The 14,343-nt window shown below is 58.4% G+C and overlaps 1 protein-coding gene across 2 annotated transcripts in view; it reads right to left on the bottom strand.

Moving 5' to 3' along the window:
* Positions 1 to 1,023: 1,023 nt before the first annotated feature.
* BCAP31 (B cell receptor associated protein 31) overlaps positions 1,024 to 14,343 on the bottom strand; it is a 30,160-nt gene continuing 16,840 nt past the window's right edge. For both annotated transcript variants that reach the window (XM_047098396.1, XM_047098397.1), the window contains 4 exons: positions 4,310 to 4,445; positions 3,330 to 3,453; positions 2,455 to 2,555; positions 1,024 to 1,406 (listed from right to left, as the gene is read on the bottom strand). In XM_047098396.1, the coding sequence (XP_046954352.1) occupies positions 1,368 to 1,406; positions 2,455 to 2,555; positions 3,330 to 3,453; positions 4,310 to 4,445 (400 nt within the window). In that variant the 3' untranslated portion in view covers positions 1,024 to 1,367. The remainder of the gene's footprint in view (positions 1,407 to 2,454; positions 2,556 to 3,329; positions 3,454 to 4,309; positions 4,446 to 14,343) is intronic.

The following is a 14,343-nucleotide window of genomic DNA, read 5'->3' as shown; positions in this document are numbered from 1 at the left end:
CCCTCGGCCTCGGCACAGCAACCAGAGAGCCTCACCCATAGTCCCCGCCCCCACCCCCCATCAGACACCACCTCACTGCTCACGAGAGCATGGGGAAGGGACACTGGCGAAGGCAGCCCAGGCCCAGGCCCGGCCAGGTCAGGAGCAGCGCGAGCACCAGCTAGCCACCGGCACTAACATCTCCAGGGGTCCCCCCAGTTCCGAAAGAAAACCCCTCCGGCCCGCTCCTCCTGCCCTCCTACCATCCTCAGGGCCAGCGGAGGATGAGCACCGCATGGGAGACGGGCCACAGCCACCCCGCCACCCGTGCCCTGGGCCCTCAGGCTGCTCGAGGACCAGGCCCTGTTCAGCAGAGGGCACCTGCCGCAGCCAGTCAGGGTTGGGGGGAAACGCCAAGGTGGAGCCCACTGCAAGAGTGGGCTCTCCGAGCAGGTAAGCACACCCCACACGGGCCCAGGGTTGCAGGCAGCAGAGGGGGCACCCTCCCCACCACCTAGCTCTACCCTAGGCCAGTCATAGGTGACCGTCAAGGGCAAGTCTCCTGCCTTAGCAGGCATTAGTCAGAGGTCATCCCGCAAACCTTCAGGAGGAAGTGGGGCAGGGAGCGACTTGTGGCACTCTGCCACGTTCCGTCTGTCCTACAATGTGATGGAACAGGCTCAGAGGAGGCGGGCAAGCCTGCCACCCGGAAGCCCCACCGGTTTACTGAGTCTCTCAAGCTTCCCCGGGGCCCAGTGGCCAACCCAACAGGTCAGACGCGCCCCAACCGGCCATAAAATAAGGCCCGCCTGGGGAGCAGGAGGCAGAGGGACAGAGAGAGCAAGTGTGGGCCTGGGCGCAGCCTGGGAGGAGGGAGCCCTTAAGGAAGAAAATTTTTCTTCGGGAAGAAAATAACCTGAAGGCCTCCAGGACCAAAGCCTGGGGGTCTCTATCAGAGCCACCTGCTGCTACCTTCCCGGTCACTCCCATGAGGGGAGGAGGAGACGGCCTTCTGGTGGCCTCAGTCACACACATGAAGCGCGGTTGCATAACAACAACCTTTATTGCCCCCGAGAGAAAAATATACTCTGCCTGCTCCAACCACCCGCCTGCAGGACCAGAGACAAGGGGCCCCGAACAACATAAGACACAAAAGAGGCTCAACCCAGCGGGAAGCAATGCCTGCCTCGTGCCTGGCCGGCCAGGAGGTAGCAAACCCATCCTGGGCAGGCAGAACCGGGTCCCCTGTGGTATGCCGGGACAGCGTGGAACTGTAAGCTGTGCAAGGGGATGGGAAGCGGTAGGGGGCGAACTGAAGTAACCAGTGAGGCCGGGCCGCAGGCGGCAGCAGCGGGCACCGGCCAGGTGGCAGGCAGGGAGGAGCAGCCTCACTCCTCCTTCTTGTCCGTGGGACCATCTACCGCTGCCTGGAAGGGACAGAAACCACAAGGCAAGGGGTCGGCAGGGTGCACCCCTCCCCTTCACCCTCTAGGCCCTCCACCCCAAAGGCCCAGCTTGCTGCCTTCTCCCCAAATGACAGGTACCAGGTGACCAAGGGACCCCACCCTTCAGGGCACTCCAAGTCCTGCCAGGGTGGGAGTGGCCCTGCTCTACCAAAAGCTGTGACCCTAATGCCAAGCAGAGGGGTGCAGCTGGAAGCCTCTGTTGTCACTCTTCTCTGAGAGGTGCTGGACCCCACACCAACCCCGTCTCGGGCCCATGGCGGACTCGGCATTCAAGTCCCCCCCAGGTCCCAGTTCAGGTCCTTCCCAATTCTGCACGCCTTTTACAGGTCCTGCTGGTAAGCGTGCCCTACAATGGGGCCATCGGTCCTCCTCTGGGGCCTTCCTCATCACCCACTGTTGCGGCCCAACTTGGACAGCCAAGCAACACGGCAAATGGTCAGAACTCAGGGGTGTTTACTTGCCCCTCACGCCCAATTTCTGGGCCACCTGAGCTTCCAGATCGGATCATCTGAGGACTCAGAGAGGACCTGGGGTGGGGGGGGTGGTAAGTGGAGGGCCCTGTATTACCCCACAGCCCCGTGTACAGGAGAGCTGCCAGTCCTGGAGCTTCCCGGTAGAAGACTTGAACTAGAATCAGGGGCCCCACACCACAGACCAGGCGCACAAGTAAGAGGAGCTCCTCTCAAAGGAACTGACACCAGGCACGGGGCTGGGCCGGCCACAGTGCAGAGGACCCATGGCTGAGGCCACTTTAGCAAGTGGCTGCCATCTGCCAAGCCACACCCCTCTAGGCTGAAAACAGGTTCCAGCTGCTGGGCCCAGACTGGCACCACTTGGCAGGCTCTTCTCTAGACCCAGCCTCAGCAGCAATGGAGGAAGAGGGGGGCAGTGGGAGACAGAGCAGGCTAGGCTGGGGATGGGCCTGCTCTGTGCCTGCTCGGGGCGCGGGAGGCGTGGGGGGAGGCGGGAGGTTCTGATCCGATGCAACAGAGCAGACCAGCGTGCTGACCTGTAACTTCGCGTGCTCCTCCAGCAGGCGGTCATACTCCTTGGTGAGGCCCTCAGACTGCTTCCGCATGGCCAGAGCCTCATTTTCAGCTTTTTCTAGTTCTGGCGGTGACGCAGGTAAGGAGGAAAGGGAAACAGAAAGATAGGGATTAGGGAGTAAAAACCCAGTTGCGGGAGACACCAGACACAGGCCGAAATCTGTCCTGAGGTTGTCTAGGAGACGGCTCCTCTCAAGAAAGCTCCCTGCCGGCTGTCATGAGAGCCCCCAAAGTTGGGGGGGGGGGTGGCCACCACAGCTGGGGGAAGCGGAGAAACACGAAGGACCCCCTAGCCCCTTTGATGGAGGGACTCCAAGTGGCTCTCAGCATGGCTGACTTCAGGGAGGCCGAGGGCGTGGGGCAAACAGTCTGAGAATGCTGAGGTGAGAGCAGGAGGCAGGGAGCAGAATCCCATCCTCAGAGCTGACGGCAAAGGGCGTGTCAGGTGGGGCCTTCAGGAAGGGAGCAGATGAGCTCACAGCAGGTTCTTCAGGAACGCTGCAAGCAGCTCTGGCATGGCTTCTTTCTATCCCCGCCCCAAAGACCCTGGGGATGCCACCGCCTGCACAGAGCACCCGTCCCCAGGCCTGGTGCTGGGTGAGGTGCTCCGGAGTCAGTCTACAAGCACCCCAGAGCTCTCCGGGCCCCCAGACGCACACTCTACCACCGAGCCCCAACCCTCGGGGTTGGACAAGCAGGGTATCACTGGTCTGTTTTCGACCAGCTCCTGAGCCCAAGCGCGCGTTTGTTATTAACACTTTGGCAAGAGGGGGACAGCCACCACGAGTGGAAGTTCTAGACTTTCAGGGGCTGGGGGACACCTGAGGACAATGCTCACTTTGCTTGCTGACGTCCAGCTCGTCCTTCAGTTTCTTCAGCTCGGCCTTCAGGCTCCTGTTCTCTTCTTCCACCTTCTCCTCGGCATCCCTACCATCCAACTTGACTCCGCCAGCAGCAGCTTCCTAGGAAGAACGCCAAAGGCACGGGTTACTTGGGAGGGAGGGAGGGAGGCAGGCAATCCAGCTCTGTCTTCCCCACTGAGTGTGATTCCTCAAGCTATCCCAGGCACCTGCCCCTTCAGAAATGTCAGCACAGAACTGGGCCACTGCTTCTCCCCAGCCACAGGCAGAGGGAAGGGCCAGCGTGGCCACCTGCTGCACTTCACAGGCCATACACCCAACCTCTCTTTCCCAGCAGCTCTGCAGAGTTTACCTCCGTCCAGTGACTCGATCCGCTGTCATCTGTTTTTGCCAATCACCCCTAAGTGACCAACGCCCTCCCCGCCTCTGCCCAGGCTCCACAGCTCGCTCCGGCCACGGAGCCCCGAACTCATCCCTGCCCATGCAATCCCATCCTGTCTATGAGCCCAAGTCCATCCATCCATCTCCTTCCCAGCTCCACAGACACCTCACTTCCTCAGACAAACCTTTTAAGACCGGCTGCCCGCCCCCCATCCCTGCCTTGTCCCCAGCTGATACAGTCCTCCGGAGACCACAGGCCTTACCTTGCATTCTTCTCTGTTAGCCTGCCCATGGTTCACAGCACAGGGTTCAGCTCATTAGAGAGTCAGTGTTACCAGGAAAAAGTCTGGCCCAGATGTAGCACGTAGAGACAAGGGAGCAACAAGGGTGTCCCTCTCCCTGCGGAGTCCCCCAGGCCCCTCCCATACACGCCCCCACTGAGAACCTTTCCCTTCTACCCAACCCCTCGGCTTTGCCAACACCAGCACTGTCACACGTTCCCCAGCCCAATAGGCCAACAGTGACGCCGTGGCCCGTAAGGAATGTCACGTGACAGAGTCCAGCAGGCAGAGCTCACCTTCTTCAGCTGGTCATTCTCTTCCATGTACTTCTTGGCCGCCTCACTAGCACTCTCTGCCTGTTTTTTAAAGGCTTCGTTGGAGGCCAGCAGTGTGGCCTGCTGGGAGATGAGAGTCACCAGGCGTCTCAGCAGGCTATAATTGAAAAAGAAAGGAGAAGTGAACAAAAGAAAGGAGGAAAAATGGCTGGCACGATCTTCTCTTGGTTGCTCCTGCCCCAAGCCTGCCTCCAGCCTAGACCTGTCCTCTTAGATTGCCAGGGCAGCCAAGCAAGATGCCGCCAGCCTGGATCTGGCAACACAAGGGAAAAGGTGGAGCCTGCGAGCTGTCTTCTGCCACCAGAATGATTAATACTGCCCCAAAATGGCTGCTTGAAGCTCTAAGGCCGTCCTTCGGTCCCGATGGTGTGGGAAGCAGCACAGTGACAGGGTACCCTAGGCCAGGCCTAGCTATGGCCGGAGGACCCTGAACCTGCCCCTTTCCAGGTCGGCGCTTGGGTATTCCAGAGAAGCCACAGTACCATTTTCCTTGCCGTGAAGTCAGGCTCGTCGTGATAAACGATGAGAGCGGCTAGCATCTGGGGGCATTTCCAACTCCTGGGCCAAATCCTCACACCCACCTGATACTGTAGCAGGATCACTGCCCCCGTTTCATAGAGGGGAAACTGGCTAAAGCAACCGCTCGACGTCAAGAGCCAAAAACGGACACGGCAGAAATCCCCACTCCAGTCTCTCTGACCACAAGGTCCAAGCTTGGAACCACCACACGTTCTCCATTTGGAGAGAACTGCTCCCACGCCAAATGAGAGAAACACAGAAAGGACTCCCGGGGCTAGGGAAGCAGAAAAGGAAGAATCAGGGCCCAGACACACACCTCAGGTCCAGACCCGCCAACGAATGGCAAATAGGTGGCAGCTGGGGGTCACGGGCTGCTGCATTTCCCCCGACGGCCACCCCTGCGCTTGCTATGTTGCCTGATGGGAGGAGAGGGGAACTGGAAAAGGCACGGCTCCAACAGTAACAAAGGAGACGGGTCCCACACACCTGGGACACAGGCCCAGGCCAGCTACAGCTACGAGGAAGGCGCTTACGGGCACCCCTGGGGAACAGGGAAAGACTCCGCTTTGTGCAGGGTGTTTCCACAACAAAGTGCTTGCTCAGAAGAGACAAGACAGCCTTGGATGCCTGCTCCCAGACCATCCTTTCCAAGCACCTGCCAGCCTTCGCAGGGTTCTCGTGGATACCTGCTACTCAGATGGCCCGAAGGGATGGGGACAGAAACCACGTGAGCTGCCCTGCTGGCGCTGGCCCCCAGAAGAGTCCCTGTCATGAACAAGCACTTGGGTAAGGGGTAGGGGAGGTGGGCACACAGGGGCCCTCATATGCCCCTCGTGCTTCCTGGTTTGCAGAGAGCCTCCAGGGGCCCCTGGCAGTATGGGGAAAGCCAGACTGCTGGTTCCTGGCAGGAAGGGAGAGTTTCCAATGACATGTGCTCTCTAAAATTAGCAGCTGGGACCTCGTGGCCCAGGGCTCAGGTTTCCCTGTCTCAGCCCCTGACTATACAGGGCTGGAGCCCTGGAAGTGGAAGGAACTCCCAAGCACCCCAGAAGCCAGAGAAAAGCAACACACCGGACTCATGTCAGCAGGGCGGAAATCACTGGAAGGACCCAGAAAGAAAGGCAAGTCTGACTAAGCCCCAACCTCTTATACCTCCCAGCAAGGAGTACTCAGGCAGCTCTGAGCAGATTCTGATGATGTGGAGGAAGCCCCTCCTCCCAGATGGACACGGCCTGGGGGGAGGGCACGTGTGCCACCTGGTGGACCCAGCAGGCAAAGATGGGGCAAGCAAGCCCAAGAGTGACACACCCCCTGTGTCACGACAAGGCCAGGCAGGGGGCTGACGTGAGAGGGACTCCAGCAGCGCTCTAAGTGACCACGGCTACCACCCCCACCCCGGTCATCCAGGGAGGCTGGGTCCAGAGTGACTGTGGTGATGACGCTAGCGACACAGCAGGAGCCCAGCTCTCCTCAGCACCCTCCCAGCATGTCCCCAGCTACGGAGAAGCAGGGTTACTAACACAGGCCAGGGAAAAACCCAGAAACTAGCACAAGAGCCCTGCAAGGAGCTTCCCGAAACCTCAACCTGCTCCAGCCCCGCCCGAGCTCACTGCCCTTAGTGAGGATCACCCCATTCGGTGCGGGACAGAAACCACCAGAGCAGGCACCCTCCGGTACCCCGCCCCAGCCCCTGATCTCTCATCCTCTGGCTCCCTGTCAGACCTGTTCCTCCAACCCTGCCCTGGTCGGTTCTGGTAATTCCTCCCTCCAGGAACCTGGCTCTCAAGGAGCTCTCCCTCCTGCTGGCCCAAGCCCCTCCTCCTCTCCTCCCTCCTTTCCTCCCTCCATTCGGCAGCCCACTAACCTAAGACCTGCCCTGGCCAAGTCAGGGGCAGGACAGCTTCTGGCCTAACCACCAGATCAAAGGAGTGCCCTGGAATCCCTGGGGCGCTTATTCGTGGCACTCGGTGCAGCTGACAGGTTGCCTTCCTTGTGGGAGTCTCTCCCGCCTCGGACTCAAGCAACCCTCACTACCCACTGAACTCACCACCAACGGGGTTGATCTCACGCTAAACCCCTACATCTAACTGCCTGCTAAAGGCGGCTCCAGAGGGGCCCCGAAACAAGCCCCGCTCAGCATGTCCTTGGGCGGGCCATCCCTGCACCCCATTGTGAAGGACATTGCCAATCTACCCACACTCTGCTTCCACAGCACCTTGCACCCTTCTCCTTCCACCCCCAGCCCCCACCCAGTCCCGTCCACATCACCTCCAGACAATCTCTCAGTCGTCCCCACTGCCAACGGCGATGGCCTCAATACTCCTTTCCCTGGGTGATTTTAACAGCTCCTGAGAGCCTCCTCCCTATCCACGACCATCCGACTTTGCAATCCACACCCCAGAAGCAAACCAGAGTGGTCTTTCTCCAGGACAATCTGATCGTGTCACCCCTCTGCTTCAAGCCCTCTGATGCCAGACCCACCGTGGGCCCTCTCCCCTCACCACCCACGGAGGCTCTGCTCCAGTAACACCCAATGGCCGGGCATTCTTGGAACACGCCAGGTTCTCGCTCGCCTGCTCTCCATGCCACCGCACCCCAGCCTGCAGCAGCCTTTCCTCTTCTGTCTCAGAACGCCCACCGCCGAGTCACATCCAGCTCAACCACCACCTTCCCAAAAAGCCTTTCCTGACCCTCCTGGGTCCTCCTTTCCTGGTTCTCCCACAGCGCCTCTGCACACCCCCACGTGGCCGTGCTGCGTGGCCACGCTGCTGTCACTCTGTTCTCCCCCTTACCACCTCTCCAAATCGTCATTTGTTCCCCGGGGCCCTGGCTCCCCTCCGCCCAACTCCACTGTCCCTCAACCCAGCCACACTGACAAGGACACAGGCACAGAACTTGCCACTCAGTCGAGCAATAGGGTGACGGGAAACAGCAGTGGAGAGATGCCATGTAAGACCGTGCTGATGAGCAAGCCAGGCTCGTGACTGCAGTGGTAGCTAAGAGGCAGGCGGAAAAACACTCATCACCAAAGCCGGGGGGCCCAGGGCCAAGCCAAGAGCAGTGAGCCCAGGAGCTGGCCTTCTGGAAGTGCCCCCGCATACTGGGCCCGAGTTCTTGCCTCCAACCTGCCCGTCAAGATCCAGCTGCGCCACTATCCCCGCGGCCCTTCACGGCACACCAATGTGCTCTTTTATGAGTTCCCTCAGTGCTCTGAGTCTCCATCAGGCCCCAGACCCAGGACAGAGCAGACACGGGAGAAGAGCTCAGCTTCAGAATCTCCAAATCTCAATAGCCTAAGTAAGAGATGCCAGGCAGGACAAAAGACTGATGTACTCTTTTCTGTCTCCTGCCCCTTACCCTCCATCACACTCTGCTCCACTGCCCAAGAACTATGATGCAGGCACGTGACTGTTCTTAGCCATCCACGTCTGGACAACACACGAGAACCCAGGAGCCAAAGGGATTTCCCAAAGGCACGAGGCTGACAGGCCCAGCGTCCGGAATAAATGCACCCAGCGACAGAGGGGAAAAGCCGGCACACAAACCTTAAGAAAATCCAGATGTCTCCTTGGCAGATAAACGTCATCCCCAAATACCTGAATTCAACTCAGCTTTCTTATAAAATGTTTTTGGACACTGAGCAGTGCTCTCGTGCTTTTATAAAAGGTTGAGTAAACAGGGAACGCGGGAGAAACAGACTCTCTGTGTGGACACTAAAGAAACAGTGCCAACCATATCAAGTGGGGAAGACATGGTTCTTACGTGCTTTGCACCAATCCTGTGTCCCTCTTCTGGGCAAGTGGGGGAGGCAGACAAGGGCTTAACAGGAAGTGGGGTACAAGCAAGGGGAGGGTCCTCCCAAGGTCCAAATGGAATATTCCATGGTTGTGGCAACCCCCTCCCCGCCCCCCATGACCCTGACCCTGTTGCTGATCCTGCCCACTTAGCATTTACCAGGCATCTCCTGGTGCCATGCCCTCAGGTGAGTTGCATCACTGGGTCACCAGGACCCCACTATGGGGACAAGAAGGCAGGCAACTCCCCTTCACTCTGCTGCCCCTGTGCAAGTGGGCACAAGCTAGTGTCACAGTGCCACCTGTTGACTCTCCAGACTGACTGCAGCCTGGCGCCAGAAAGGAGCTCCACAGGGTGGATTCTGGGTGACCCCAGCCTGCCCACCTGTCCAGGAAAAAACATACAGGAGGAAAAGGCCATCATGGAGAGGAACCAAAAGCCAGGTGATGCCCTAGCAAAAGGCTTCGGGGAAAGTAGAATGAAAGCAACAGTGCAGAAGCGGCCCCAGGAAACTCACACCCTAAGAAGCCTGGAGTCATGAAAAGAAGGCCTAGAAATCAGCAGGAAGAGTTGACTCAAGATCCAAGGACAGTCGTTCCAGAGGGCCTACCCGTGAACACCCTTGCATACGTGCCTGACCTTCCTCTTAGCCCTCAAGCACAGAGGCTATAGAAAATGGGGAGGCGGGGGGGCGCCTGGGTGGCGCAGTCGGTTAAGCGTCCGACTTCAGCCAGGTCACGATCTCGCGGTCCATGAGTTCGAGCCCCGCGTCAGGCTCTGGGCTGATGGCTCAGAGCCTGGAGCCTGTTTCCGATTCTGTGTCTCCCTCTCTCTCTGCCCCTCCCCCGTTCATGCTCTGTCTCTCTCTGTCCCAAAAATAAATAAACGTTGAAAAAAAAAAAAAAAAAGAAAATGGGGAGGCGGGGCACAAGGGTCAGGGTAAATGCCAGCGCCTATAGCAACAGCCAGGTGGTGCTCGCCCACCCTGAGGCCAGTGAAGCCAGCTAGAGGGGACCCGGGTGGAAGCATGTGGCTGTCCACCCCATAGAACTAAAGAGAAGCAAAGGACAGGAGCGAGCTGTGCTGCTGGGGGTGGGGGGGGCTATCGTGTTGCCTTCTTGCAACCAGCTATCTGATAGGTTCTGTGTAACCTGGAGAACAGAGAGCAACTGAATGAGGGAGGGCAGACAGCCAGGACTCAAACATGCCGGTGGTCCACCTGGTGACCGCAGAAGTCAAAGGAGTGGGAGGGAGGGAGCCGTCAGCCCTGGATGTGCCCAGTACGGTAGTAACTAAAGTCCAAAGGAAACAAGGCAGTGCCTCCAGCAGGCAATGTGCCGCGCTGGGAGCGTGGGAAACATGCTTGGACCAGGGCATCGAATTAAAGGATGAGAAGTGGTTTCAGCTACACAGTCCTGTGCGAAGGCCACCAGCCACATATCCTTTTGAGTTTAAATGAATTAGAATGACATTAAATGGCCAAGTCCAGCTCTTCAGTGCCACCAGCACGCTCTGGCAGCACGAGCAGTTCCACCCTGCAGACAGCTGGTAGAGGGCAGTGCAGGGAGCCCTACTGGTCCCTTTCCATCCAGAACCCTGCTCCCGGCTCCCACACCCTCTGCCTCAGAAAGGGGCCCTCCTGGAAGGCCAGGCTTTCAATGACCTTGGAGCCCAGAAGAAGGAACCTCTCTGCGCACTTGGTGCTCTGCCCCAAAGGAGGAGATCATTCACCGTTTGCTTTTAGAGCACAAAGAAGGGAATTCTTCAGACCAAATCAAGTAGCTGAGCAGACAATCTGGATTTTAAAAGTGGACGCTTGTTCCGCGAGGCTTTTTCCGAGGCATGTCAGACGGTCCTGCTGGGACAGTGTGTGAAGAACTCCCTGTCTCCTGCTTCAGCACAGCCCCTCCACCAGAGCCCCTCCTGGTCCAGCACCCACAGGACACTGCATGCCCCTACAAGTGGGCGGAGTGGGCCTTGGAGGGGGCGCTTCCATAAGACTTCCTCAGTGTCCAGGTCTGCAGTGCTGTCCTGGTGTCCAGATCTGTTCGTACCCTCAGAAAAATGACCGCAGCCAATACAGCCACCGATAGAGCAGCGGGGCAAGAGGAACTGAGGACCAAAGCCGTGCCCGGCCTTCTGTGACAAGGCCGCCACCTAAATCACTCCATCTTTCAGCAGGCCTGAGCATCAGGATTTTAAAAATCCCTTAGTTGCCTCACCTAGATACCAATTTAAACAAACTATAAAAAACCCCAACCCCGGGGCACCTGGGTGGCTCCGTCGGTTGAGCGTCCGACTTCGGCTCAGGTCATGATCTCAGTCTGCGAGTTCGAGCCCCGCATCGGGCTCTGTGCTGACAGCTCGGAGCCCGGAGCCTGCTTCAGATTCTGTGTCTCCCTCTCTCTCTGCCCCTCCCCTGCTCATGCTCTGTCTCAAAAATAAATAAAAACGTTAAAAAAATTAAGAAAAAAACCCCAACCCCAAACCTACAAGGCAATCAAGAATACATGAATAGTCACTAACAAGATTACATGACAAAGCTGTTACCATAAAGTCCTTACTATTGCTTATGACTTTAAGTTCCTCTCTTTGCAAAGAGACAAACCTAAATTTTGCTTTGCCCATAAACATGAGATCTGGGATTTGCTTCAAAGTAATCCACGGCGAGGGGACCCTGGCAGTGGGGAGCGGCCATGAGGCGCTCGCTGCTGAAATCGCACTGGGGCGCTGGGGCGGGGGCACGGCCAGACTCCTAGTCCGCCTCTATAAATGGTCAAGAAAAAGAGCAGCAGCCGGGGCGGTTCCAGCACTTGGCCCGGGCTGAGAGCCCCCGAACACCACCTCACTGGGTGCCCTGAGGATGCCCTCCCCCGACCTTCTGCTCCGGCTGCAGTGCCTTTCCCGCTCCACTCCACCAGCCCCGTGCCCGACCAGGGACACGAGGTCCCTGAGGACCAAGACTGGGCCTTCTCGTTGACTCTCCACCTGGGCTTGGCACAGCCTACCGCACAGTGAGGAAAAGCCCACAAGAGTCTAGCCCTCCTCGAGGTGATGCAGAGAACAGCTACTATTTACAAAATACTCCCTACGTGCCAGAAACGAGGCTGAGAACATCTCCTGAATCCCCTCAACCCCCACCCCAAGCACACAAGGAGTACCCTCATCCTCGCTCTACAGATCCGGGGAAAGGCTCAGGGAAGTTGCTTACGTGACTTACCCGAGGTCACCGAACAGCCAGGAACAGACCCAGGTTTCCAAAGCCATATCCGATTCCCAAGCCCACTATGGTCACAGCAGCCTGCCTCTCAGGGCCGCCACGGGTCATCACGGGGGGAGGGGGAAGCGGCCAACGGTCAGGGCAGAGCAGCAGAGCCCAGGCCGGACGCGGGCCCCTGCCCGACACAGGCAGGCAGCTCAGCTCCCCTCACCTTCAGCACAAGCCCCGGTAGTCACGCAGGCAACAACTGTCCGCAGAGCTAGAGGCCGGCGGTAAGCAGGGCTGGCCTGAAGGCAAAGCAGAGCCCTTGCCCGCCTCAGAGGGTCTGGATGAATTCTACCCTGGGGGTTAACAGGGACTCAATCAGCTTCAAACAAGCAACTCAGCCCCTAGGTCAGTGGCCATTAAGGAGAGAAACTCGGCAGAGAAGCAGAGGGGTAGCCCCATCTGGACTAAACGCAGCAACACAATCCAACCCAGAGGGGTACACAGAAGACAAGAGATCCCTGTGGACCAAATTCAGGTCGTTACACGTTGTGGGGTCCAGGGGTCCTGGGTCTGGATGGTGAGCACTACTTTGGTCCCGACCCGGACTGACATTTTAGCAAAAGCAGAGGGAAAAAAAGAGACAGTGTGGCCCTCTGAACACTCAAAACAGCCCAGCAGGAGCTGCTGTGCGGCCACAGTCCCAGCGACTCCAGAGGGATGATGGCCAGCTGCCAGTCTCAAGTGGGGAAGCAAGAACCGAGGAAAGGGGTGTGAGATACTAATAGACTGGACAGAGCCTGCAATTGCCCAAATCTTTACTAAGCAGCAACCTGCAGGTATCCTTGCCACAGACCGGAGGACCCAAGTGTGGTGCCGGGGCCAACAGCCATCCGCACCTTCTGGGGGTCCACGCGCTGTTTTCATAACGCCCCTGGGGTCTCTACTGCGGGAGCTCAGGAGACCGGAGAGCTGGGCTTCCAATCTAGAACGCCTGCCGTGGCAGTCTGCCAGGCTCAACCCGGACAGAGGCCTAAAACTGTCCTCACCTGCCCACAACGCCTTACTCAGTCCCTAGTGGTTTAACCAGCCCGTGGTGTGCACCCAGCCCCTTGGCACAGAGCTGACCAGCCTGCAGCGGACGAGCCCAGGTTCCCGTGCCACACCTCACAGGCTGCCTGGGGCCTTGGAGGACAGCCTTTAAGGCCAGCGAACGGCGCGGAGCGGGCCTCACAGAGCAGAGTCGGGAGAGACGCTTCAGGAAAGCATGAAGAGGCAGCAGGCGTTAGCTGGGCCATCAGGGGAGAATGGGGAGGGGGGCTTCCAAGCAGATGCCACAGAAACACTTGGGAAAGGGGAACCACAGAGCCAGCTCATGACATATAGAGGGCAAGGCAGAGACTATAGAAGGCTGCAAAGGAGGGCTCACGTCCTGAAGGAGCTGGCTGTCAAGCCTCTAGGCCAAAGGTGCTGTGGAGGGACGGACTGAAAGGAGGGGGTGGTGGGATCAATTCTCCGTGTCGGGAAGATCACTTGTCTGGGGCTACGGGGGCAAAAATGGCATCAGGAAGCCCAGGTGGGATGAGAGCAGTGCCGCCATGGCAGTGGTTCCAAAGATGAGGAAGGCAGGCTCGGGAGGTGGGATCCCTAGGCCAAAGGGGGACGGTCTCAGTTCTATAAGGTGAAGAGTTCTGGAACGTGGCTGTACGACAGCGTGCACGGCCTCAACAGTACTGCACCGTACGCTTCAAAATGGTTCCGACGGTTAACGTTACATGTACTTTACCAGGATTAAAAAAAAAAAAAAACCCCACAGGGACAGATCACAGGGGACAAGGAAAAATGGCAGAGCACCTCCAGGCTTCTGGGTTGGGACAGCAGTTCTCAACTCTGTGGCCCAGCCCAAAGAGAAAGGAGCACGAGGACCCGGGAAGGGAAGCAGCTGCCCACATCAGCGCCGCCATGCAGCAGAGAGGGGACCCATGCAGCAGAGAGGGGACGAAAGCCCAGACCCCGCTCCCACCCCCTGCCGCCCACTGCTGGAGGGAAGAGCAGGCTTATTTAAGGATGTGATGCTTTCTTTAAGCCCAAGGCCCTCTTCCCCAATTATGAGGAGTGCTCAACCCAATTCCAGCCACCCAACGTGCTCCTGACCCTGCTCGGAGCCAGTGCCACGAGCAGCCTCTCTTCTGAGCATCGCTCTCTTCCTCCGTGGTCCCCACATCCACTAACCTGCACTGCAGTCTCTGGGTCTCTATCCCGGTCTTACCTCTCCTGGCATGTTTCCGTTTCACCGCATCTCAATCCCAGGGAGCGGCCACCCTGCCGGCACTTCCCTCTACCCATCCGTCAACCCCTCCACGAAGCCGCCCACGGCCCATCCTGCTGACTGGCCGCCCTTTGCCTCCTTGAGCCTGGTCCTCATTCCTGCCAGCGAGCCCTGCCAGCTCCCTTCCTTCCAACACATGGATCTTCT

This window comes from Lynx rufus, unplaced genomic scaffold (genome assembly GCF_022079265.1).
Source record: "Lynx rufus isolate CCGP_SWC_20201006 ecotype Redwood Valley unplaced genomic scaffold, mLynRuf1.p SCAF_49, whole genome shotgun sequence".
Classification (NCBI taxonomy): domain Eukaryota; kingdom Metazoa; phylum Chordata; class Mammalia; order Carnivora; family Felidae; genus Lynx; species Lynx rufus.
Note: the sequence above shows the minus strand (reverse complement) of the source record. Positions and strands in the feature narration are given on the sequence as shown.